Source organism: Melopsittacus undulatus, chromosome 2 (assembly GCF_012275295.1).
Source record: "Melopsittacus undulatus isolate bMelUnd1 chromosome 2, bMelUnd1.mat.Z, whole genome shotgun sequence".
Taxonomy (NCBI): domain Eukaryota; kingdom Metazoa; phylum Chordata; class Aves; order Psittaciformes; family Psittaculidae; genus Melopsittacus; species Melopsittacus undulatus.
Genome location: NC_047528.1, coordinates 66,311,602 through 66,337,359, shown reverse-complemented (window position 1 = coordinate 66,337,359; position 25,758 = coordinate 66,311,602). Strand labels below are relative to the sequence as shown.

At 41.6% G+C, this 25,758-nt stretch overlaps 1 protein-coding gene across 1 annotated transcript in view; it reads left to right on the top strand.

Annotated features, from left to right (window-relative positions):
- The first annotated feature begins 267 nt into the window (after window positions 1-267).
- ATP10A (ATPase phospholipid transporting 10A (putative)) overlaps window positions 268-25,758 on the top strand; it is a 107,862-nt gene continuing 82,371 nt past the window's right edge. Inside the window, exon 1 of the mRNA XM_005151391.3 lies at window positions 268-842. Coding sequence (XP_005151448.2) covers window positions 388-842 — 455 coding nt within the window. The 5' untranslated portion in view covers window positions 268-387. The remainder of the gene's footprint in view (window positions 843-25,758) is intronic.

Sequence of the window (25,758 nt, the reverse complement as noted above, 5' to 3'; positions counted from 1 at the left end):
CGGCGCGGCCGTTGGGGCCGGTGTGGAGGCTCCGCGCCCCGTTTCCGTCCCGCGGCCCCCGGCCCCCTCCCGCCCCGACATGTCCCCCGGGACGGCTGCAGCCGCAGCCCCCGCGCCCAGGGCCTGTCCGCCAACGGGACAGGGCGAGGCCCGCGGGAGGAGGGCTCCGCTCGCCGCCGGCCCACATCCCCTCCCCGGCCGGGGAGGAGGGGAAAGCGAGAGAGGTCCCGGCAGAGCGGTTGGGAGAGGGTTTGAGAGAGTCCTCCTCCCCCCCCGCCCGGAGGGGAAGAGGAAAGGAGAGCCGTGGCGGGCGGCGGAGGATGATGATAACTTAGGGCCGTGCCTGGCCGAGGAAGCTGTTCGTGCTGTCCGGGTGAGGCGACGGGGATGGCGACAGCAATGTCCCAGGGCACGGCAGGGAGAGCCGGAGCACCTCAGGTGCTGCCGGAGGGGAAGGAGAAACAGAGGAAGAGAAAGCGGAGGAAGAAGAAGGAGACTAAGACACGGCTGGTGCGCTCCAACTTGCTGTTACCTGAGGCTGAGCTGGAGAAGTCCAAGAGCACGGTCCTGGCCTGCAACCGCCTCAAGACCACCAAGTACACAGCACTCTCCTTCCTGCCCAAGAACCTCTTTGAGCAGTTCCACCGGCTGGCCAACGTCTACTTTGTGTTCATCGCGCTCCTCAACTTCGTGCCGGCTGTCAACGCCTTCCAACCGGAGCTGGCCTTGGCCCCCGTGCTCTTCATCTTGGCGGTCACTGCCATCAAGGACCTGTGGGAGGATTACAGCCGCTACCTCTCCGACAAGGAGATCAACCACATGGAGTGCCTGGTGTACAGCAGGTGAGATGGAGCTGGTGGGTGTACGGTGGCAGCCGGTGGTGGGGCCCTGCTGGGCACGAGGACTTGGGCGAGCGGAGGTGCTCAGCAGGTCCATTGTGGAAGGCTTTCGTTTCCACTCCATGTGCGAAGAAACTTAGGAGTTGCTCCTGGAGCTGGTGTCTCCCATCTCTGTACTCAGAACTGCAGGAGTTCCTGCAGTCCTGTACTTTGTGGTGAAAGCGGATTGGCACTGTTTGGTGGTGGCCCATAGTAAATCACTGATTTATGAGTAAGCAACATTTTTTATAGGTATACACATGTTCTCCAGGCTTTTTAGTGGTTTTTTTTTTGCGTTAGAGACAGCACACGGCAAAGTGTGTGTAAGGATCACTCAACAGTGTTTGATTTGCAAGCCTTTCTGTAATCACTCTCCAGTGTGAGCGGTCAGTTACACCAGTGAATAGTTTCAGTCATTAATTTGGTTATAGCAATATGAGACCTCACTCGAGTAATCTATTAAATCTTCACTGAGTGAAGGAAGGGTAGAGGCCATAGGCTTCTGCGTTAGGTCTGTGAGGTTTCATGATGTGAATTAGCAAGCCTAAACTGTGTTTGCTTTTCTACTGAATGAGGCAGCCTTTCCTTTGAACATTCAGTTTTAAGCAAATGCTTTTTATTTATCATCTCAAGTGTTATTATTCCCTGCGACTTTGTGATTTCCCAGTGCTCATGGATAAAGCATAAGGTCATTTATCTCCTTCAGATTTATTTTTTTTCCCTAAATGATCCAGGCTATATATTTAGAGCACAGCCCTGGTATCCATAAATCAGACTGAAATGACTTCTGCAGCAACATTTATGTCCTCAGAATTCAGCTTTACGGAGTTTTTGGTTCGCTTTTCCCTCAGTGCCAGATAGTCATCTTGTATAGCTAAGGCTATGGTTTTCTGGGGACTGAGAGGAGAAGAATGTATGTTTTGAGAGAGCAGGTTTTAGTTTTGTTTCTGAGGCTTCTGAGTTTAGCAGAAACAAAACATGTGCCAAGAAGCTTACACTCTGATTCCACAGGCTGGCTGGGAGGGGTCCTCTGCCCTGTCGTAAGCACCGAGGCAGAGAGCAGCTCTCCTATTGCAAGGAAGGTGTGTGGGAAGAAAACCCCAAAAGCTAAAAAGAACTCAGAATAAGCTGCGTTTTCAACATCAGCAGTGTCAGTTTGTTATTTCAGAAAGCCGTATAATGCAAGAAATCTCACTCTGGGTTATTCCCCCACCAGTAGGTATGCATGCATGGGAGCACAGGTAAAATGGATTATTTCTGTAAACTAAACCAAAAATAACCTAGCCAAATCACACATGTAGGCATCGCAAACTTGAGGCTGTGCTTATCGCCTTTCTTTTCTGTAGTTATCCTTAACTGTGAACACTTTCAGTGATGGGTGGCAGGAAGGCTAATAAGGGACTACTCTTGTTGTAAAGGATGATAGTGCTGATGAGGATGGTTAATCTAGCCTTTACCAAATGAAATCAGTTTAGAAATAAGGTTTCGTGCCTCCTAGGTTGAAATGTACCTATTACAGAAGCTATTCAGAATATTAATGAATACCAGTACTGGGATACCAGTTCTAGAATGTTTCTTCTCCCTGCAATTTTCCATATCTCTCTGCTGCCAAAAATGTAGACATGACTGTAAGAAAAGGTGTTACCTTTGGTGTTAAAATCCCTTGTGCTCTCTTAGGCATCCCAGCTGAGTACATTGCCCTTTGTAATGCCTGTGCTATTCCAGAATAAAAGTTAGAATTGTTCCTTTTACTGCAGTTTAGGTTACTGCTGAGTGACACATAGATTAATCCGAGAGTAGTTTGCCTTCTCATTTGCATCGGCCTAATCCCTGTGGGCAGCAGACATGCAAGTTTAGGAACTCCATTAGCTCTGCAGGCACAGCTTTCTGGCTGGGAGCAGAGCTAAACAGTGTGTCCATACAGTCTGCTGCAGAAGCCTGGTTCAAGGTAGCAGCTCACCTATTCCCACCTTCCAGCAATCCCTAGGAAAAGCTTCCCTTCCACAGTTTAAAAACAAAACAGAAGGGTAAAATAATTTGCTTATATGTTTTTAAGATGACCACTTTTTTTTTGTTTTTTAGCTTTTTTTAAAACTTCACCAAGCAACCTTTTTGAACATCCTCCAGCCCCAGTGAGCAAGGTGGGACTAGAAACTTGCTATTTTGGTAGATAGAAGCTAAGAGTCTCACTAACTTGAATGCGATGGAACCAAGATTGAGAGATTTGTATCAGGGTCATGAAAGTTGCTGGGTGTGAGTTCAGAAAAACTGTTTTCTCAGAAAGGTATCATGCCAGGAGAAACACAAGGGATTGGACGTGACTTTTTGTTTCCTCATTTTGTTTCTGGAAAAATGTTGAAGTATAAATGTCACCTAAAGAAGCAATAAATGACAGCTTTCCTCCCCACATCTGTTTTATCTTGATCACTTCATCAGTTTTAGCACCTTTTGACCAAGCCAGACTCTCTTGCACCCTCCCCCTGCTCTGCCACTTCCTCATGGTGTGGTGGAGGCAGACTCTCATGCAAATGCTGTCCTCGATAGAGATGATTCTGTAGGTAGGGCAGGTTAATGAACATAGCTATAGTTGTGTGATCCCCTAAGGGTTGCCAGAGAGCAGTGACTGTTATCTTGCCGGTCAGTACTTAGTAGCTTTGAAAGAGGCCTTCTGCACTGTGATGGGCTCTCTTTGCTGCCAGCCTCCCACACAGCTGCAGGAGAGCCACCTGAGCCGTGGACCAACAGCATTCACAGACTACAGCAAATAACTGCTAATTGTAACAGTCAGCAACTTGAGACAGGGATTTTTGCTTCACAAGATCAGAGAAAACTCTCTAACTCACCCCACTGATTAATGACCAAGTAAAGATTTGAGTTGTGTCCTGTGTGTTGTGTATCTTCCATGTGCTGCTTTCTGGACTGCGAGTACATGTTCCTGCCAAATACAAGTAGCAACTGATGCAAGATCTACAGGACAAGGAGAAAGCATAGGGATGGGCAGAGCCTACTGCAACTCATTAGGAGGAGGTTCAACAGCATGTCAGCAGTGTCCACCCTGAGGTCTCCAGAACACCCCATGCAGGCAGGTCATGTCAGTAGTTTGATCTGGGGGAAAATACTGTTGTCCTACTATGCTGACTGCTTGACAGGTGGTGTACAGACTATGCAGACTTCTTCCTCCCGCCTGTCCAGTCATGTGGACTCAGATGACGCATTTTTATGTAGGTACTGCTGAATCCATAACTCAGTGGCTTATAGTTGGCAATTCTTATCATATGATAGAATAGCAAAGGATGATGCAACCTAAAGTAAGAAGCTGAAGAGAAATACAGCTTGTTTTCTCAGGAGGACTGGTTTCATTTAGAAATACTGGATGTTTTGGATAGTCCTTCAAAAGATACTGCTTTCTAGAGTCAGATGGTAGAAAGGGAAAGGACCTGGTTCTCTGAATAATTTGAAAGAAGCTGTTGAGCTTGAATTGGCAACATATGTCAAAGAATGAAACATACTGGAGAACTGCAGATTTCTGCTGCTCTGTGATGGAGTTTTCAGATCTGCCTGTGAAGAGTAGCCAGGGTCTTGACAGGCAAGAGGGAAGGTTTCTTAACCAAGAAAAGTTAATAGGACCTCTCTGGAGGCCTTTAAAGATACCTCTCCCGTTTGACAATATAGAAGAAATTAGTCACTTATTTAGGAGGACAGTTTTACAGGTCACCTAGAATTTAGATTCCATGCAGGTGCTTAAGTTAGGAGTGCTGGATCACAGCCAAAACTCGTTCTTAGCTTATTTAAATGGAGGGAAGTTACAAAGGTATTAGAGCCCAGCTTGCAGAAAATTGCTTTGTGTACATAACCTCTGCAAAACAGTGATGATCTTAGCCTCCTCCCTTTGTCCCTTTCCCTCATTTCCATCACCCAGGAATGGACGTGGAAGGCTGGAGAGTAGAAGTTCACAATCTTAGCAGTGTAATCTTGTTTGGCTAGTTATGTTTCTGCATTAGTATCTTGGACTTGGACAGTGGGAGGGTGATTTTTTTCTTTGCAGTTACTGTCCTCCAGCACTCACCAGCTTTGGGTGGAGTTGTGGATCGCACATGTAAATGTTTGTTCCAAATAATTCCAGGATGCACACATTGCTGCCATTGTTAAATATTTGATAGAACTAAATTTGTTATTGGACCAAAAGTGTTAAAATTCTTCTAAGCAGGGGCTTTGTTTTCAGTGTGCTGTTACAAAGTATAGTATACATTTACATGGTATGTAAATAGAAGATGAATAGTGATAACTACAATCACAACAAATAATGGCACTCATCCAGCAGGGAATTACTCAGTGCTGTGTTGGTGAAATAATCTCTGCTATGGTTTTTCTTTGAGCCTCATGTTCAAAACCAAAGTGCTTTGCTTTTTAAATCTGCTCTCTAACTCTTGCTGTGTCCATTGAAGAGTACTGCTGAAGAGTGTAATGGTATCTGCATACTGATCAGAGAGTGTTAACTACTTCTTCTGTCAACCTGTGACTTAAAAAATCCATGACAAATTGGAATTTACGACCGGATATTTGTCTTCCCTGAGGTGTGGAAAATGTTTTAACGGGGCACTGAGGCAGCTATCAAAGCAGACTGTTTTACATTAAATGTTAATTTCTTTCTGTAAAACTCAGGAGGAGGAGAGAAGAGAGTTTGATGTGGGCAATGTGTTTCATACAATTTCCAAAATACGCTCCCTTTTTCCTCCCCCTTTGTCAAACTTCCAGTGAAAGCAATTCCAGCCTTGGAGAAAAAAGATAAAGCGGTTTCCAAATCCTCACAAGGGCATAGCAGATCCCACTTATGGCCTCTAAAATAGCCATATGACTTCAACCACTTCACTTCTAGGTGCCTTATTTTGCTGGCAACACCAGTCTTTAGGGAGTTGGTTTGTGATTATCTGCCACTACTCCTTGAACAGACCAGAGTAGTTTCTTGTACCAAGATGGGCTGGCAGGGTACGACATTTCTCACCAAAAGAAATAAGCTTGTCTCATCTGTTCCAGAACACAAGTGTTAATCTAAATGTGATTCAAAAGGAAACTACCTGGGATTACTCAGTTTCCTCTGTGAGTGAGCTTGGTGCACGAAAGCTGAAAGCAGAAAGTAGTGGTCTGAATCTGTTGGTGAAGTTGATGTTGACTCCTTGAGTTTTGGGGGGATGTGGCTTTGTGCATTTAACCGTGTCTTTATCCTTCAGTTTGGGCTGGGGTGTCAGTGAAATAACTCACTGGGAGATGTAGTAGAGGCTTTTCTGTTAGACGCATAGGGAGCAGTTTCATTCTGCAGTAGAGTTTATCCTGGTAGCAAGGAACATCTGTGTTAATCTACTGAGATGTAGCCAGCTGCAGTGCGCAGGAGACCCCATCTGTCTGTCCAGCTATGTGCGTGCAGTTTATTTGCTGTTCAGTGGAGGGCAAATTTTCTAAGCGCCTCAGCTTCACTACTCGAAAAGAAAAATGTTTGCCTCTTATTACTAAGCTCTTTCACTTGTATAGGATGTCATGAGAGCAGTTGTAGGCTGTTTCACATGCCTCTGGCTAACTGCCAAAGATGTTGTTAATCTCTACTGAAAGACCTAGTGATGTCCCCAGATTAATTTCTGCAGATGCATGCTGCACTCTGGAGAGACACCAAAGCTTGTGCTAAGCAGACCACAGCCCAGAAGCATAGGTGGCCACCTTGTGCACAGATATACTTGCTCTAATGTGTCAGTATTACCTTGAGACCATGATTATTGCTGGAGGTGGCTGAAAGAGTAACAGAATCTGAAAAAATTTGCTTGATTCTGTCAGAATACATTTCCAAAGAAACTATGTAAGAGGAAATTGCATATATTGTTCAACTCTGCCAGTACTCAAATTCCAGATTCCACCTTCCACGTGTCGGCAGAACTGAAAACCAGAATTGAAAACCCTGGTAACCATACTATAGATCAATGTTTTATTAGCCAGCATGACATAATTTAGCTAGGGCATTGCTCCTGCTAGCAGACCAGTCCTCAAGAAGTACCTATTAGAATAATGCTCCCAAACTCTGCCTGGAATGTCCTAATTTTACTGTGGGAGTGTTGAAGGACTCCAAGGAATGAAGAAGACTTAAATCGCTTGTTGTGGTTTTCCCTTCTTCTGACTAATCTTGGCTGATAAGAAAAAAGAAAATAGAGGAAAAAAGGAGAGTTCCTGCCACTGGGCAGGACTTACACTAGGTTTCCACGTCTAGCTGTATCTAGGCTTCCAGAAGCCTTATAGGTGGACATACCATGTTATAGCAGTAAAAGTCAGAGTGCTGATTTGCCATGTTTTCCCCTTTGCAGGGTAGTCGATCTGCCCAAGAGCAGTCAAAGATGTGCCTGCCTTCTCTTTCTGCAACACTAGGCCTTTTTGCCTTTTGGATATGTGGAGCTTTTGTGCATATACACAGTATGGGCAATGCAGCTAGCAAGCCAAAAACACTGCTTCAGGATTATGCCCAATTTGCAGAATTTATGCTGTGCAGACTTGGTTTTAGCATTCACGTATACTGAGACCAATTAGGTTCATGAAAAGCAGAACAATTTGTTTCACTTCTCATAGTTGAGGAGGCAAACCAATTTCTAGAGCTTACCTTCAGCCTCAGTGTTTCAACTTTGGAGTTGGCCCTAATGCAGCTTTGCTTGCGGTCAGTCATGTTTGTACCCAGAAGAGACCTGGAGCAGAAATGTGGTCCAAACTTTGCTGCTATCCTGCAGCAATGCATTCTGCTTCACCTTGTCTCACCAGGATGTGGAAGCAAGACAGCTGGACATACACTGGGCCATGGGGAGTGCATTTCACTGAACAGGATAATCATTAAGTGAGGAGCTGACACAGCCAAGACACTGACGTCTTACTGATAAATTTGTGTAGATAGGGGCAGCATCTTCCTCTGATGTATATCAAGTACAAGAGTGGGTGCATACCCAAAATACAGCCACAATGCAAATCTGTGAAAGATGCTACCTTATAGCTTTTCCTAGGTAGGTGCTTGTGCTAGAGTGGAGGGAAGAGGAGGTGCAAAGTGCATGACAGTGACATCCTGTCTCGGGAGCTTGAGTGGCTCTAATATTAAGCTCAACTGAAGAAATATACATATACAAATGTATTTTTGATTCTGAAAGATTTGATAAAGCAAGCCTCAAATTTAGTTGGAGGAAGATGACCTGCATGTTTCTGAATGAATTGGTTTGTTCTTTGCTGTGTGCCCAAAAGGTGGGAATGAGGGGGGTTCAAACTAAGATTTTACAGTGCCTGCAGGATGTGAGATGAGAGGAGCAACTTTCTCTCTTTTACTATTTCTAGGATATAGCTACATAGCCTGTCCGTAGAAAGCTGCTAGCCACCCAGCTAATAGGGTATTCTATCCAGTGGACTCCTGAGGATATCTAACCTTTACTAGCTGGCAAACTACCGCCTAGTTTTTTTTGCTCCAGCAGGAGCAGTGATTTTTTGTTTCTAGACTGTTGCAGGTGAAGATCTCTGCCATGGTCAGCCTATATCCTTAAGGCCATTCTGGTCAAAGGACAATCTTGAACTGACAAGGCATGCATTTTAGGTGTGGGAAACATCTGCCATCTCCTCTGCAATTCTATTGCAATTTTATTGTCTGATCGCAATTTCTCCAGGGTGAAATATAGGCCAGCCTCTGCAGTGCAGCAGCCAACATTTGCATCATGCCCAGCCTCTTCATAAACCCAGACTCTGATGAAGATTTGTTATAATAGGCATGGAGGTCACTTGTTTTGTTTTTATGTTCTGGTTGCCTGGAAATACTGACCTACTTCAAGGAAGAGTTTAAATGTTTGACTGACAGCTGCACTCCAGTTCTTACATATCTATGCTGCTATTATAGTAACACTGAGGGTGTGAACACTATTGAGGAATATTTGGTATTTCTGTAGTTTTGATTGAGGTTTTAGTCTTTACCTTCTGGAAAGAAACTCCATTATGAAGTGACAGCATTTGTAACCATAGTTTTTTTTACCTTTGGATGTTACCTTATGTTTGCTGGGCTTTGTCTTGGTTGTACAGGCACACACCTGTATGCTTGCCCCTTGTATTACTACCTTTCTGCATTCCAGTAATAACCTGAACATGCCTGGTTTGGCTGTGTTTGCTGATTTTGTTCACTAACAAGTCATTAGACAATTTGTGAAATAAACTAAAATTTTGAGGCCAGTATATGAAGTGCTGAACAGCAGTCACCTAAATACAACCGTGAGCATGTTCAGGATCTCAAAATCCAGACATGGAACAAGATGCCTCAAGAGAGATGCCAGTGGACAAATTTTAGCAGGCAGATTTAGCAGCCAAACCCTTAAAGATACAGGAAGTTCATTAAGTGAATTAGAAACATATAACTGATTTTGGCCCAAAGTAGATTGCAAGAAATCAAATCTAATTCACCTAAGTCTGATCTGGCAGTTGTAGTGCATTGTTTTTGTGTGGCTGCATACTTACGTTTGGGGGTTCATATGCTTTCTATATTTTTCTTTGTTTTTAGAATTTCCATGTTCTCATTGTCAGCTTCCACTTGCTATACTTCCCTCTGCTGTACACCTGCAAGGGTGTGAAGCAAAAATTTGAGATTACAGTTTACTGGAATAAAGGCGTACATTATTTTTATCTGAACACTTGAGGGCTTTTTGATCTTCCTTCCTTCACTATCATATGTTCATATTTTAACAGAGATAGTTGTGTCTGTCTGCTGATAGGCAAGTGGATTTGTGTCTTAACTCTTCTGCATATGCCATTAGTTTTCTTCCCTGTAAACAGTAGTGATCCTCTGATTGTAGCTGGCTGGCAGGGGCCCCTCTCAAGTGCTAATCATGTTCTTTCTGACCTGACAAGGATATTTCCTGGGACATGAGATGAGATTATTTCATGTTTCTTTTAGCTAAAAGTCATATGACCAAATAATCTACACTTGTGCCACAGTCAGTGGAGAACACTGAACAGTTTTGGGGTGGGGGGAAATCCTTCCAGTTTATTTGAGACACTTGCCCCAGGTTAGTTTGAACTGGGAGGTCCTTACCTCTGTCCAGTGATGATACAGGTGAAGATAACTAGATGACTTGCTTAATCAGCTAACTTTAGGCAAGATGAATCCTGTTAGTAAACTCAGAGGGGATAGATTTTAATTCCTGCTAATGACCCATCTGCTTTTTGGACTGCAGAAGATTAGCTTGCCTGCTCAATATGTTTAATGATTGATTTATTTAAGAACTACACTTTGAGAATCACAGCTGCAAGTATGTTACCCTGTTAGGTGAAGACCATAACCCAGTATCAACTCTTTCATCTCCAGCCACATTCTGACTTCAGCATTAGCCCTTAACATATTGTTCATACTTGTGAAAAAGTATTTATAACATTTATCTCAGTTCTGAGAAACAATGTAAGAGATGAGTTACTATCAGTAAATAATTTTCCTCTTTGAATAACTGTTTACATTTGCATTTCAGTGGAGATTTTCAGGCTGCACACGTAATCTTGGTATTTTGGGATGTTATTTGCTCTTTAACCTCTGATGCAGCTTTTGAGGAAGAGTGTTGAAACATAAGGTAGGAGGTTCCCAATTCTGCTGATTTCTATTTGTCTGGATGTACCTAACTATTAGGTCAGCTAAAACCACTTTGCAACATGTGTCTCTTAAAATGCACAGGGCAGTTGTGTGGTTGACATTATCGTGGCTGTTACAAGAGTGAAAGTGGGTCTCTGCTGTCAGGCGTCTCACATATATCACATAGGGATATTTGGCTTATGTTTTATGTCCAGTAGGATCTGATGTTAAAAACTGCAAGTGAGATTGCTAGGTGATCAGGGATTGAACCAGAGGGATCTTTGAGTATCACTGACATATTCCTTGGATGCTGGTTTTTATGCTGGAATTTTGATGCCTGTCCATATGGGAGCATAGGCACATGCAAACATAGCATATAAGAGGTGCAGCACCATAAGAAGTCATACCGCTGTTTGATATCTTGAAAGTCGTAAGTTCTGTTCATCTGATTGCAGCATTTGACACTCTGCTCTTCCTGATTGTTTGGGCTTAAATGTACTGTCTCCTATCAGGTTCTTTTTACGTATGTGTCTCATTTATTTTCAGTGCAGTTCCCTGTGTCTGTCTGTTTTTCGTGACAGGATCATGTCTGTGTGTGGGAGCTTCTGTTTCTGTCAGATCCTGTGGGAGCTTTCCAAAATGCAAGTTCAACAGAAAAGCTCTACTGCAGCTGAGCCAACCATCAGTGTAGTAGTGCTAATGTTTAATGTACTGCACCTATTTTCCGGGAGTCCAGTTTAAAGTCTGACATAGCCATTGTCTTGGCCTGAACAATCTATATCACTTCAATTTGAGAAATACCACAGTAGAATCCTACCTTTTAATACACTAGGTAGAATTTATGAGCTATTACCTCAGTTTCACAGCTGTTAAAGAACCAGTCTGATGATGGAATCATAAAATCACAAAATGGTCTGAGTTGGAAAGGACTTAAAGCTCATCTAGTTCAAACCCTTTTGTCATGGACAGGGACACCTACCATTAGACCAGGTTGCTCCAGGCCTCTTCCAGCCTGGCCTTGAACACTGCCAGGGATGAGGCAGCCACAGCTTCTCTGGGCAGCCTGTGCCAGTGCCTCGCCACCCTCACAGTAAAACCTTCTTACTAATACCTCGTCTAATATCTGCCTTATCATTACCAATCTCACTAAAGATAAAACTCATGAGAAAAGTCCAAAACATTTATTCCATTTTAAAACAGAAATACTGGAGAAAAATCTAGCATGATAAAGACAGAAATAGTATATTTGAAGCACATGTAGTGTCTCTACCTTTTAAAGCCTTTGTTCAGCATTTTAGTGTCAGATTTCTCTAAAATTCCCCATGGTTATTCTAAATTCAGTCCTCCTTGGAATGCAGGGAGCAGAAGAAAAGGAGGGGAGAGTTTCTGAGTTTATTTTCAATGGCATTTGGTTTGGCTTGGAGGAATTTTATAATGCTAATTTGGTCTTTGCATATTAATTCAAATTCTTCCTTTGCTGCTCCTAAATTGGAAACTTTCCATTTTACATCTGGCAGTTTTGTCCTTAGTTGTTTAACCTTTATGCTTTATCACTAGAAATAGCTGTTTTGTGCAGTGAATCCAACCTCTTAGGCATGATAACATTCCCTTCAGCTGGCCTATCTGGCAACTTCTAGAAAAGCCTTTGGGTTTGTTTTTGTTTTGTTTTTTAACCACTGTCCACATTGACAGGAAGCATGCCTGAGTCAGTAGTGCTGTACTCTACCAAAAAAATTTAAGCAAGAAAAATACATGTTCTTTACAACTGGAAGGAAGCTTGTGAACACAACCACATCTGCAGAAGTGGTTCAGACCAATAGTGCTTTGTCCCAGCTAGTAAAGCAGTGTTCAGACTAGACACAGACCTGACTGCTCATCGTTTGGGAACAGAGTTCTTAACTTTCCACTTACTGAGTATACATGCAGATGCCCAACACTTCTGTAGGATGTCTCCTCATCCATGTCCAACTCTTCTCTGACCTGCTTTTGTAACTCATTAGTTAGATTCTGTAGCAGTTTGTTCCACAGAGGTCATAGACAATATGAAAATATTGTCTGCAAAGGAAGGGTCCATAGTTAGTGTTCCTGTTACTGTGCTACACATCTGTACATATTTAGTGGGAGCTCTAAGGTTAGTATATGGTAGTACACAGTGAAAAACTATGTGCTGTATAGTTAGAAAGGTTAGTCTGTTCATCCTTTTGCCTTAGTACAACTCAAGAGGCAAAACCCAGAAAAAAAAATACTTCTAGGGTGACTTCCTATGCAGCTGGTTAGATGAATGCCAGTCCTTAAAACTCTCAGCTGTAAGAAGTGTGGTTATATGGCACACATTCAACATGAAGCAGTGCTGTCTCAGCTGGTGTATCTAAACGCCTTCAGAGCACCATGGAGAGGTGCTTGCTGCTCTGGAAGCAATGTGTGCTGTGCTGTCTCTTGGCAGGGCCTGTGACCAAGTTCTCATGATCAACAGTTCTCTGTGGATGGGGCACAACTGGTGGGAGTTTGAGACCCTGCTCTAATTTAGTGTCCTTAGTCTGAAAAAAGCCAGTAAGAATGTTCAGTAAGTGCAATGCAAATTGTATGACTATGCTTTATTTTGGGGGTTATTTTCAGTTTAACTGTGAGCAATTGATCAACCATGATTCTCAGTACTGGTCGTTAATGCAGCAGTGTTTCCTGAGTAACTTTGGATGAGAAAGTAAATTGTAAAATACAGAACCCTGTCAAAACCTTTTTATTTTTTTGTTTTTTTTTTTTAAGAGACATGTATATAATAGGTGTAATTTACCACATCAGCACACATGAAATCACCAGAAGACTCATGATTCAGGGTTGAGAAACAAGCAATCTGGATACAGGCTTAAGATACTCAAGTGAAGCAGGTATAAATAAGTGCTACTGCGGGTTGTTATCATTCTACCATATTTCTGCTATCTGAATCCATTTTTACAGAGAACTTAAATGAAATGAAAAAGCTGCTTTTCAGTTCTTGGGAAGGGAGCACAACAGCCTTAGGAGTTTTCTGAAGCTTCAAAAAGGTCACCTGTCAGTGCCAAAGCAATGTAGGCAATTCATGTTCCAGAGTAATGTTTACCCTGCTTGAATTCAGCAGGAGAGCTCTTTCTGAGCCATGAGTTTTCCCCTAGCTTTCTAAAATAAGACCTTTTTTCCAAGTCAGATCTTCCTTTGGTCAGTCTGACGCCCTTGTATGATGTATAGGATCACCTCCCATGGCCTTAAACTTCCCTGTCTTTCATACTTGACGTTTGTTTGCCTCTGTCCCTGTCATAAGGGCAATCCCTGGTGATTTGTGTAGGGAACACAAAGGCACATTTATGCCACCCCACAAGGAGGTCTGCATTGGCAGACCGCGACAGGCTAGTGTGTTGGTGTGGGCAGAGCCCAGCACAGCATTACTCAGATGAGTGTCTCCAAGCTGCTTGGCAAGGCGTGTTAGCTAGTCTATGTTAGGCACGTAATGCTTCGGTATGGTCCTACTGTTTTGAGAGGAAAGCTGGCTGTAAATGGGTTCAAATGTCTCCAACTCAAACTTCAAGATTATTTTGCACCCTGGAGCACTCTCTAACCCTGGTTTACATGCACATTCTAATAAAGAAGAAATAAAGAGATTAAAAAGTTTACAGCTGTAGATAATGCTGTCAAATGTTCAGTCCTTTGTCTGGGAAAGTATTTAAATAATATACAGCAAGCAGCCACGGAATGGGTAGCCATTAGAAAAGCAGAGATAGATATTTTGCACAAGCCTCTTAAGAGTCCAGAAACTAATGCCCAAAATAACCGTAGTGTTTTCATGGTACTGAAAGCAGGCAATGTAAAATAGCCAAGAAAGAGAAAATCCTGTGTTTTCACCATGACCTAGAATTATCCTTTGGACAAACTTCTGGTCCTGATTTTACGTTTCTGGGAGAGGTACTTCATTTCTGAAGCTGTGCTTTGAACTCACCTGGTGCAGAGAGGGCTGTTGGTTGGCAAAGAGATCAGGCTACAGGGGTGGTGTAAGCAGTCTTTTACTCAGCCTGCTAAGAGAGTGAACAGAGCCAGACTTCATGCATCAGTGGCACTGGCTCTGTCCCCTGTTTCAAGTTATCAAAATAAAACGTCAGTGTTGTTTTAACAGGCATTTTCCTAAATGCTCTCTAATGCCTGTAACAATTTTAGATGCTGGGAAGTAAATATTTTTCTTCTACCAGTGTGTTTTGGTTTTGTTTGATTGGTTGTTTCCCCCCCCCCAACTTGGCAAACACTGGCATTTGAGGGTTTTGTGTTTTATTTTGGTTATTCTTCTACAATATTTAGGATGAAGTAGAAATTAGGTTTGCTACCAACACCTTGCAGATATACGCAAACAAAATACTTGAACTTGACAAAACAAGTTATTTTTTGCATCAGTATTCTTGAGTTTATTTTCTGCTTGCATGTTTTCAGAAAAAGAATGCTTTTTACCATCTGCCACGGACAAAACACTGTCTGCAAGATCAACAAACTGATGGCTACTTATTACTGTAGTGGTCAGCTACGGGAGAGACAGTTGGAGAAAAATAGTCAAAATCTGATTATTAGAAGGGCACTTAAGACGAGTGTTAAGATAATTTTTTAAAAAAGGCAAATGACAAATGTGGTTCTGACCTCTAATGTCAGAAAAAATGAACTGTTAGTGCTTATAGCTGGGCCTTGAAATGAGCCCTGGGAGTAGTTTCAGGCTCTGTGACGGTTTTGATTTACATCCAGCCCTTGATTTCCCCCTTTTTTTTTGATGGACAATTTTCTATCCTTTAAAACACATGAGCTTTCCCTGCAGCAAGATGGGAACATCACCTATAAGAGAAAGCCAGCAGTCCCAAGGTAAGCTATATCCTTCTGAAGTTAGGGCTTTTAAGGGCGTTGGTGAATGAAGATGTGTTTACTGCATCCTTCCTATTCATCCAGAGCACTGTTAAATGTCCCATCTGTGTTAGAGTCATTTTCCCTCCTGCCCTTTTTTTCCTTGTCTTGTTTGGTCTAGTGTATTTTTGAATTGGTGAAAGGCCTTCAAGCATTTGGGGAAAGAGAACAGCATCGAATCTTAAAACACTCATGGGGAATCAGCCCATCTCCATCTTCAGCAGGATCTTGAGCAAGTTGAATAACCCTTTCTGTGCATAAAAGTTGTAGTCTACAAAATGGGGACAGCATGTTTTATTTCACAGGGTTTTTGAGCTTTGAACTGGGACTTTTAAAAAAGGTCTTTGTTGCAGTTTGATTCCCCTTAAAACTGGGGGATCAGTGTCTTGATTTTCGCATCTCAGGCATTTTCTAAGGAGCTGTGTTATATGGAGAAGCTTGATTTTTATTTTTTTCCCTTGGATTTTTGGGTTATTAGTAATCTGATTTCAGAATTTCTTTAAATGAAGTAACAAACAGCTTACAGAAAAACCAGAGTCCCAGTTGTAGAAAAATCTGTATCTACCATCTGTAAGGACCTGATTAGTCCCAACTCTACTGTGGGAAATGGATTATAATTACTCTACTTCTCCCACAGTTCCCAGGAAAACTCTGCAATAAAAAAGATTTTAAAGGGGCACTGTCAAGCACACCAGAAAAAAGGTGGGCATTTAGTTAAGACAAACCAAAAAGTTTGGAGGTGCCATGTGCAGAAATAACTACTTTCAGAAATTCCTCTTTACTGAAAACATGTAACTGCATAATAACAGTTGCCAGCTGGTAGAGGTGGAAGAATTGAGAAGGAATGGAACAATGCAGAATAAAAGTGTACATACAGTAACAAATTATGGGCAGAAGGAGGAAATATTTCAATCTCTCCATCATGTTCCTTAGCTACAAATAATCCTGTGAAACATTTGTTCCAAAGGTCAAATAAAAAAAGACTTCAAAGCATGAAAGGGTAATGGTGAAACTGTCTCTAGCAAGTTTATTCTGGAGGTATTTCAGAAGGTGAAAAACTTTTCTCATGCAACAGTCTCACAGGTTTTTACTGCAGGTAAATGAGAAGTTCTGCAAACACCTATACATGAGGATCACTTATGTCAACAGACTAAAATGAGGTGTGTGTTTTTGAAAAATGTATTTGGAGTAAGTGTCGATAGGTAAGGGAGACATTAAGCCCAATTCTGTGTTCACTTACCTTCCCTTGGACTGGACGGTTTTAAGCTCAAAGATTTAGATTGCCCATTAAGAAGAAATTATTTACTATGAGGGTGACAAGGTACTGTAACAGGTTGCCCAGAGAAGCTGTGGCTGCCCCATCCCTGTCAGTGTTCAAGGCCAGGTTTGGACTAGATAATCTTTGGTAGTCCCTTTAAACCATTCTGTGATTCTGTGACTCTATGCAGTAAAATAAAGGACTTCCACACCAGTATCTTATCAGAGGGAAAGCTGTGTGAGAGTAAGGCATTACTTACCCTCTGCATCCACTAGCTGAACTTCCTTTAAACTGCTGAAGTTGCTCGGTGTTTTCTTAAACCACCTAGAGCAGCACGAGAGTTGTCTTGCTTGGCTTCAGTTGTTTGGATATTAGCCATTCAGTCCTACCAAACTCTTACACCTCCTCACTAACCTCGTCAGAAAGACAGGCATCTGCAGACAGCTGGTGGTCCCATCCATCTTCTACAGGGAAGAATCACCCACTAGAAGTGCCCTCGCCCCTCTTTCCCACCTGATGCGGATGTGGAGACATCTAGGGAAGCAGAGCAGATGAGGTCTGTCATATCTGGGAGTAAGCTGAAGAAGGTGAAACAAAAACTTTGTCTCACCAGGAGAGTGGATGTGGATATGTGTAAAGGTGATCTTAACATGAAAGCACTGATGATAACAAAACTGCATCATACTGACAGTCATCTGTCATATAACTGTCACCTGCTTGTTTGACTTTTTTGTAAATATCAAACTTTGTTACAAATTTTAGCCTAAATGTTATCAAGTTTTAGGCCTAATTATTGCTGTTCTGTTACTTTCTACAAGCCAGGGATATGCTCTCTCAGAAGCTGCATGTATTACTAAGCTCATTGTGCTACATGTATTACTAAGCTGCTCATCAGCACTAAATCCCGTGCTCCATTATAGGCCAAATGTTGTCAAAACTCCTGTAATTTTGTGAGTGCACCTGCTGTTTTTCTAACAATTGTTGTGCTTCACTTCTCACTGCAGATAGTTTGCTTTTCTTGTTGAGTGTGATTGAAGCTAGCAAACGTAGCAGCAAACCAGAAGTCTAGACCCAGGCCGACAGTAACGCTGTGCCAGAATGGTGCCAAGGGAACCTTCTAATGTCAAACTCATGTTGCCAGTGGATGGAGCCTTTTGCCCACGTACCTCTGCCACCACCCTCACCCAAGGAACACAGGCTTTCAAAAGCTGTGGGCATATCTTAGTCTACTTCCAAAACAAAAATGTTAGTCTAACCCTTTATGGTATCTTTTAAAAAAATTACATTTCCTGAATAGTACTCATGTTTTCTTATATAAATTAGGATCCCAAAATGCTATGTATGGTCATCCATAGTTAAGAAGTGGAATTTTATAAATAGCGATAAAGTCTTTCTGGCAAAGACTTTGATGGTGGTACAGGAAGCAATGCTTTTCCATTTTTCAGTGGCATTGATTGGTTTCCTCCAAAAAAAGGATAAATGGCCAAAAGTGTCACATACTTTTAGGAGTCTGCCTGTTGCTCCTGCTGTCTTCTGTTCCTCTATAATAATTCTATAAACATTACACCATTTGCAGTACAGATGTTCTGCTTTATGTAGAAGGGAAAGAGAAACTGCTAAAGAGCTGAGAGTGAAGAAATACAGAAATGGAAAATTTACATATTTACATCCAGTGTGGCTTTCTCTAAATCCTTTTGTTCATAGTGGCACATCTTTTTGTCTCTTTCCAAGCCTTCAGTTTTCTTCTGGTTTGCTCTTCAGGGAAGTGGATGGGAGGAAGGGGAAGGAGGAGGAAGAAGAGGGTAAATACATGTGAACAGAAAGAGCAATTTCATTTTTCAGAATGGAATATGAATGTTACTCAGTGAACCAGCAAAATGAGCCACATGTACAAGATTTAAACTTTAAAAATGAAGGACATATTTTGTAACAAGCCTATAAAAGAGCTTTTGACTCTTTTCTGTTGGAGTCTGTCCCCTTTTCTAGCTCTGACAGCCAGCCTGTATGCTCTTGGACATTTTCTCCTGAAATGCACCCAGCAGTAGTTTTCCACCTGCATCTACAAATGTGTAATGACTCCCGCAGGAGATGCGTGAGGCATTACGCATAGGTTCTGTGGAAGGTAAAAACAAGCTTATTGTCAATAGCCTTAAAATGCTGGATCTGTACTTCACTAAAAAAATGCTTGCATGTGAAACTAAGACCTCAAAAACCTCTGCTATCATTTACGCAAAGTGAAACGTAAATCTTCCGATGTCTAGTGTTTGGGACTGAAAGCTGGCTTCAAGATACAACGGCTTTGAGACAGTCTGCTTATTTGACCAATTCAGCTATTTTCATCAAGCTGAGTTGTTGCCCCAGCACCTTTTTGCTCAATTTTGGAACATTACAAATCTAGCAAATGGACAAAATCTAATTTGGTGCACTCTAGTGAAAGAAAAAATATACAATTCTTTTATCATACTTACTGCTGTCACCCCATTGTTTATTTCCAGGCCATGTAATATGAACAAAAGAAGTTTTTGGTGTCTCGTCAGGATGGAAAGCTGTAGTTTTATTCTATAAAGACAACCTGAGCAGGCTTGTAGGAAGGGGCTGAGGGAGGGCTGTGCATCATGCCTCAAATAGTTCCTTACTCAACAGGTAAGGATGATGAGTAAAGCCTCTTTCCTCCAAAGAGTACTTGATTCTTTTCCCGGGGGGGGGGGGGGGGGGGGGGGGGGGAGGGGGGATATGAAAGGGGGGAAGATGCCAAACAAACAGAAAATTCGAGTGTTCCGACTATTTGTAAAAGTTTTGTTTTCACAGTGTGCTTCAATCTCATTACAGCTTTTGAGGAATAACAATGATAGTCTGACATTCCTCAGCTGGGAAGTGATTAGGGTGTGAATTGCTGTAGAAAAGCACTATTTTCAATAATAACATGGCAGGTGTTTTGAAAGAAAGCTGCTTCAACCTTTCAGATTGCAGAGGCATCCCAGTAATTCTAAGAATCACAGTCTACAAATGCCTAATTTCACTGTTGCTTTCCTAATTAAGAGGGAAAAAAAGGTGTGAGGAAGCTGAATTTTAAGATATTCTAAAAATTAGCAGCTTCCTATTTCTGATCTGTCACTAGAAATATGAAGGCCATTTACATGGAGTTTCAGGACCTCCATACCAGAGCATAGTGTTGCTAGCATTGATGGACCCTCCCAAGTACAAAAACTTATGTTGTGATGAAAGCTGAAAAAAATTAAAGGCATTGCACCAACTTCGGTTAGATTTAGTTCTTATCAAGTGGATCTTATTCTTTCCTTGCCTGATCACCTCTCTCAGAAAGCCTTGCCCTGAGTAGCTGTTAACAAATTTTGATCAGGTCACTTCTCATCCTTCTTTCTCAATTATATTAAATTGACCCATGATATAGAAACCCAGTATTATTGCTGTCATTCATGTTATACCACAAGCTCAAGATTTGGTTAGCTTTTTCTCCTACATAGTTGTACATTACCCAGTCAGTTTACAATGCAAAGTTCTTAATTTCAATGCTAATCCATTCTTGAGAACCCAAATTATGAATATCATCAAAAGAATTTTGATCATCAAAATTCATACTTCAGTTAAATAGCACAGGTCGCATTATTTTTGATGGATGCAAAATTAATTTCCTCATTTTGCACGGTGGAAGTGAAAGAATCAGAAGTAATGTGTACCATTAAATAAAATAAATCTATTTGTCATATTTTCAGACCATAGATTACATGTTGTTTTATTGCTTTGGCACAGTGTTTTGTTTTTCACTACTCGATAAGGACTATATTTTGCCTTTAGCTTTCACACAAATCAGCTATTAGTGTAGCGGACATTTTCAGTGTCAAACATCGTGCAAGATATTCTGAGCACAGTGAGAATCAAACCTGTTGCCGCCCATTCTAGCATAGGAGAGTAGGAGTTAGTTCAGAGCCTTTTGCTTGGCGGAAATCTGAATACACCAGGGGCTTGTTCCAGAGCACACGGAAATCACTGCAAAAAAAACCAAAAAAACCTCAGTGACTTCAGTGAATTTGGAATAAAGCACTGAGACTTTCCTGAAAGGAAGAAAAAGGCAAATATTTCTAATTGTAAGTAATGTTAAGCAGAGTACTTTGTTCTCTGAAATCACCTTTAAGGAGATGCTAGAGACCAAAACCATGTATAATTTGATTAGTTTGATGTCTAGGATATTTTTTTCCTGCTTACATTTTTTAGCTGATGGAAAAAAAAAAGGTATTTTCTTACAAGCTTACCTCAAATTGATCACAGATAAATTAAAGAGCTTTGATGTGGCCAGCAAAGCATACTTACTGATCTAACAACAAATACAAGTGTTCTTGGAAAAAAAAATTCTCGGGCGTACACTGAAATTTCATGTTTATTTTTCTCCCCTTTTTGAATAATAAAAAAAGAAAGCTTTTTTTCCTTATTTGTTTGTCTTTAGGAATGTTTCCTCAAACTGATTGTTCTGCTTCAGCTAAACACATATTCTGTGGCAGCAAGGTAAACAAGTACAGCTTTGTACTTGGTCCAGAACAAGAGACCCTACTTTCAAACTTAGGTTTGAAAAAAAAGCTGCTGATAACTTAACCTGAGTTATGTTGCTGTTGCTTGGCTTTTGTTGCCTGTAAAACCTGCTGATATCAGGCTTATTTGCTCTTACAGTTCCCAGTATTAGGAAAGATTATATAGAGGCTGGAGAGTCTCTCATATATCTTAAAATTCAAGGGTAGAAGACCAAATTCCAATTGTTTGGTAGCCTTTCTTCTTCAGAAGGAAGAGCTGTGCATTACAGCAATGTCTGTTGAAAAGGCCCTATGGACTCTTCTAGCTCACAGTATGATGGTGTGCCTTAAAGTTGCTGGCGCTCGGCATATTGAAAATAAAGACATTTGCTTAGGCACTGGAAAGATGTAGGTGTCAATGCCTTACTAACCTCAGTGGGGACAGAAACTTGCCTGCCTGCCTAGAAGCACAGCGCTTCAGGGGGTTCACTGTGGTGACAGGATCTTCATTGTCAGAAACTCATATTAATACGTGGCTCAGGTGGAACTGGCTCATGATGCTCTGTCCCTGCTACCTGTGCAATAGCCTCCTTCATGTATATATCATACTTCACCTTTAAGTGCCTATGCTGCTTGCTCAGACTATTGCTATGAGAAGGATGCCCTACTGTACCTTCCTCTGGTCCTCAGAAATCCTGTTCTTTCCTGACTTAGTTTTTCATGGGCAGCTTTATACTTACTTGGTCTTGTCCAAGGATTTCATTCATGGTTAAATAGCCGTTCTCTTCATCTCAGGTTTTTTCTCATATGGAAGCAGTCAAGCCACTTTCTCAGCTTTACTTTGTATGCCAAGAAAACCAAGCAGATGTAGGTGAAAATGAATGTTTCTTTACCTTTAGATCATATTAAAGGCTCAAAATGCAGCCAAAAGCTTTCTGATGGATGCAAAGTGATCCTTTTTTTCCCTACAGTTTGATCACTGAAAATGTTTAAGGTGTTTTTCATTCTGGATTAAATTCATTAAATTCTAAAATCATTAGGGAAAACAGTTCCCCATTTGTTGTTAACCAGAGAAATACCAAACTTCTGAAAATGGCAATCCATCTGCCATCAGGCATCTTCAAGATCTAGTGCTTGCTGTGGAATAGCCCTCCCTTTAATTTTTCCTTCCAAGTTAATCCCTGCTGCCCTTCTCTAGTTGTCTGGCACATACTCTCTGGCCTCTCTCTCCTGAGCCCAGGTGACAATACTATATACAGCAGAGCCTTGTGCTCTGGAAATAATGCTTTTCTCCCTGCCTTTGACACACAAGCCCTTTGCAGCCCTGAGCTTTGGAAATACAAGGCCTCTCTAATACTCAATTTCTAATAAATTATCTGTTACTTTTGAAAATGCAAACTCCTGTCTTCAGTGATTAAGTTCCATTTGGAGATTCTTGGTTTTAGTTTGTTCCAGTGGTTAGGGAAATAACTTAAAATGTGTGCTGTCCCTGGCTGCTGAGTTAGCAGAGGCTGGTTCTGCCAAAAACCAGAAGTCCAAGGTTTGGGGTTTTTTTTGTTCTGTTGGTGTTATTTTTTTTAATCCCCTGAAGCTATCTAGTAGATTTCTGTCATGGTTGTCTCTAGAACTCCTAATGAAAACCAGAACAGAACAAAGCTGTTGGGAGACAAATAAACCTAATATTAGTTTGGAAGGAGTAAATATTTATCCAGGGAAAAGTAGACTACTTATTTAAGGACTGACCTAATTTATTATTTAGGAAAACCACCTTTCAGTATCCATACTACAGCCAAGAATTGGCCTTCTTTTTCCTAGGATATGTTAGTTTTAGAAATGAACCACACAGCCGAGAATATACTGACAAGGGCAGTCTCCCAGAATGGAACTACTCATTAAACTCATTTATCCTCCTAACAGACCATTCTGAAGGTATCACAGTGCATTAGGGACAAAGCTGGACCACTGAAAGGTCATGGCTTTCAGAGACAGTAGCTGTAGTGGGAGGCACTCCAGGTTTAGGTTTGTACTAGCAGTTTCACAGGATGTTTGTCTGTGACAGACATCTTCACTCAGCAGCTCTGTTTAATACCTCATTTTTTAAGCTACGTACCAAGTAAACCCACGGAAAAATAAAGTCTTGGAGAGTAGGAACGGGCCAGGGAGGTTGTTTTCCTCATTTTTTACTTGTTTGAGGTTCAAAATCCTTGATGAGGCAGGGGATCATAAACATGGTAGAGTTTCTTAGTTGAGATTGATTTTTTTTTAATTTATTTTTTCTTAATCCTGTGCAGACTAGTAACAGTAAGTAATACTTCTTATTTGCTGATGGTAATAGAAGCATCAGGTAGTTTGTGTTCCTAGCTTAGGGGACAGTAGAGAGGCCACCTCAATTATTGGCAGCTGTGATGCTTTTTCAGCAGAAAGGGCTTGAAAGGGCTTGGAGAAAGAACTGCTTTTCTCCATCAGAAACATCCTCTCTGACACAGAGCAGGGGACAGCAGTGTGGTTACGCATCCTGTTCTATCTGCAGCTGAGCCCTGCAGATGTGGTTATCCCTAGGACCTTCTTCTACCCCCTCAGCTGCTCAGCTTCACTGCTTTTAAGGTCTCTTCCTAGTGCAGTTCAGTCAAAATGATCCAGATGAGCGCTAGCATTTCTTATAGTAAGGGTTTGGATTTTTTTTAAGTGACCTAAGAAGTAGCCACAGCAACAGCTGTGCCAAGAACTGGAGGTTACCTGTTACAGGAAGGCTGTGGTGAGCAGTCTATGATGAGCTGCGAAGCATAACCATTTAGCTTGGCACAGCTGTACTCAGAATAGGCAAAGCTGTTTCAGTGCCTTCCTAGAGCAGTCCAGGGAAGACATGAAGTACTGCTGCCGTGCTTGGGATGCGCCATGGGCCTATCAGTCTTTCCCTTCCTCAAATGTGAATAAAACACAAGGTTTCTATCAGCATGTGTGGATGTTGTGCTCCTTGGGCACAGCAGTAGTCCCCGTCTAGTAGTCCCAGTCTGGTAGTCTGTGTTAGTATATTTGCTGCCCAGATGGAGGGCACACCTGATGGAGCTTCATACCTGATGGAGCTTCATTCCCTTGCTCTGTCTGTGCCCCTTTGTACCACATTAAATACACTTTTCCTCTTTCACGTAACAGCTCTCAGTATTTGTGAGGTTATCACACCTCTGCAGATGATTTGAATGTACTGTACAACATAGTTATTTTTGTATTTCCTCATAAAGCTCTTTCCATGTTTGTGTTCTCTGAACTCTGCCCACATTCTCATCCCTTTCATTCCACTGTTGAGGTTGTTGGCAATATTTCAAACTGCAGAACAGAGTAGAAATCCCTGCTAGATGGAGTGATCATCTCTGCTTTTAGCTACAAATTGTGCTGACCTTCAACTGCTGTGTTTCAAGATAGCATTGCTATCCACACCCTCCATCTAGCTTGAGTAGGACTCATGCTTCAGTGTGTTCTTGCATCCTAATCTGTGTCATCTAGATCTGTGACTTGACCAGAGGATATCACAGCCCCCTTCCACCCACACTTTACAAGCCCATGCTTATGTGTTATATTTAGTAGCTCACTTCTTTTCTTCTTCATATGTATAATTTCCAGAGGGGGTGATTTAGGGTTGCTTACTTACCTGAGTATCATGCATCTTCCTACAAGCACTGAATTAGGAATCTCTCTCTGAAATGAGGAGCTGTCTTAAAAACTGACTGAGTCTGAATATAGCCTACTGCTAATAAAACCATTAGTTTAATTTAATATGGCTATGGGTGTGTAATAAAGCAGATAGGAGAGAACTTACCTCAGTAGGTCCTGTGCTCTATGTATTTGATGTGTCTAGTTTACCATGGTGCATACCACTGCCTACAGATCATTAGTTTTGATGGTGACTAGAACTGGAGTTAATCACTCGCTCCTCTGATTCTCTCTTGCTACTCCATATGCTGTCATTTATTATTAACCTATGTCAATAGCCCTTCCAGTAATTTATAAGCCATATTGCAGTGCTCTTTACACCTGATATTATTAAAAGTAACATTTCCAGAAAGCTTTTGTGAAACAGTACATTGATGACAGCAGTTACGGTCACACTTTTTATGTGCTCTCTTTTCTTCTTGTACTTTTAAGCTTTTGGAGATGCAGTCACATTTAGAATTACGTCCTTGTAGGTGTTTTTCAGCGGCTGTTTGTTGCCAGACGCCAGCCAAAAATCTGCAGTTGTCATCAGTGAGAATTTTGACACGTAACTGAGAGGTCTGTGATTCTTATTGTTATTCATTCTGGCACTTAATGTATTTATTAATGTATTATACCATTATCCTAAGAACATGATTTCAAGTTCTGAAACTCTTAGTACCCAATTCTTTTTTAGAGTAAAAAAAAATGTCAAAAAACAAACCCTGAGGATTTTGAATGTATCTGTATAGTCCTCTGATGTGGTCATGACAAAATACAGACTCATGTCTCTAATCATAGCAGGGGGATTGGAACTGGATGATCCTTAAGGTGTTTTCCAACCCAAACCATTCTATGATTCTGTGATCATGTCACATGTAAGAAACCACCATAATAGTCCAC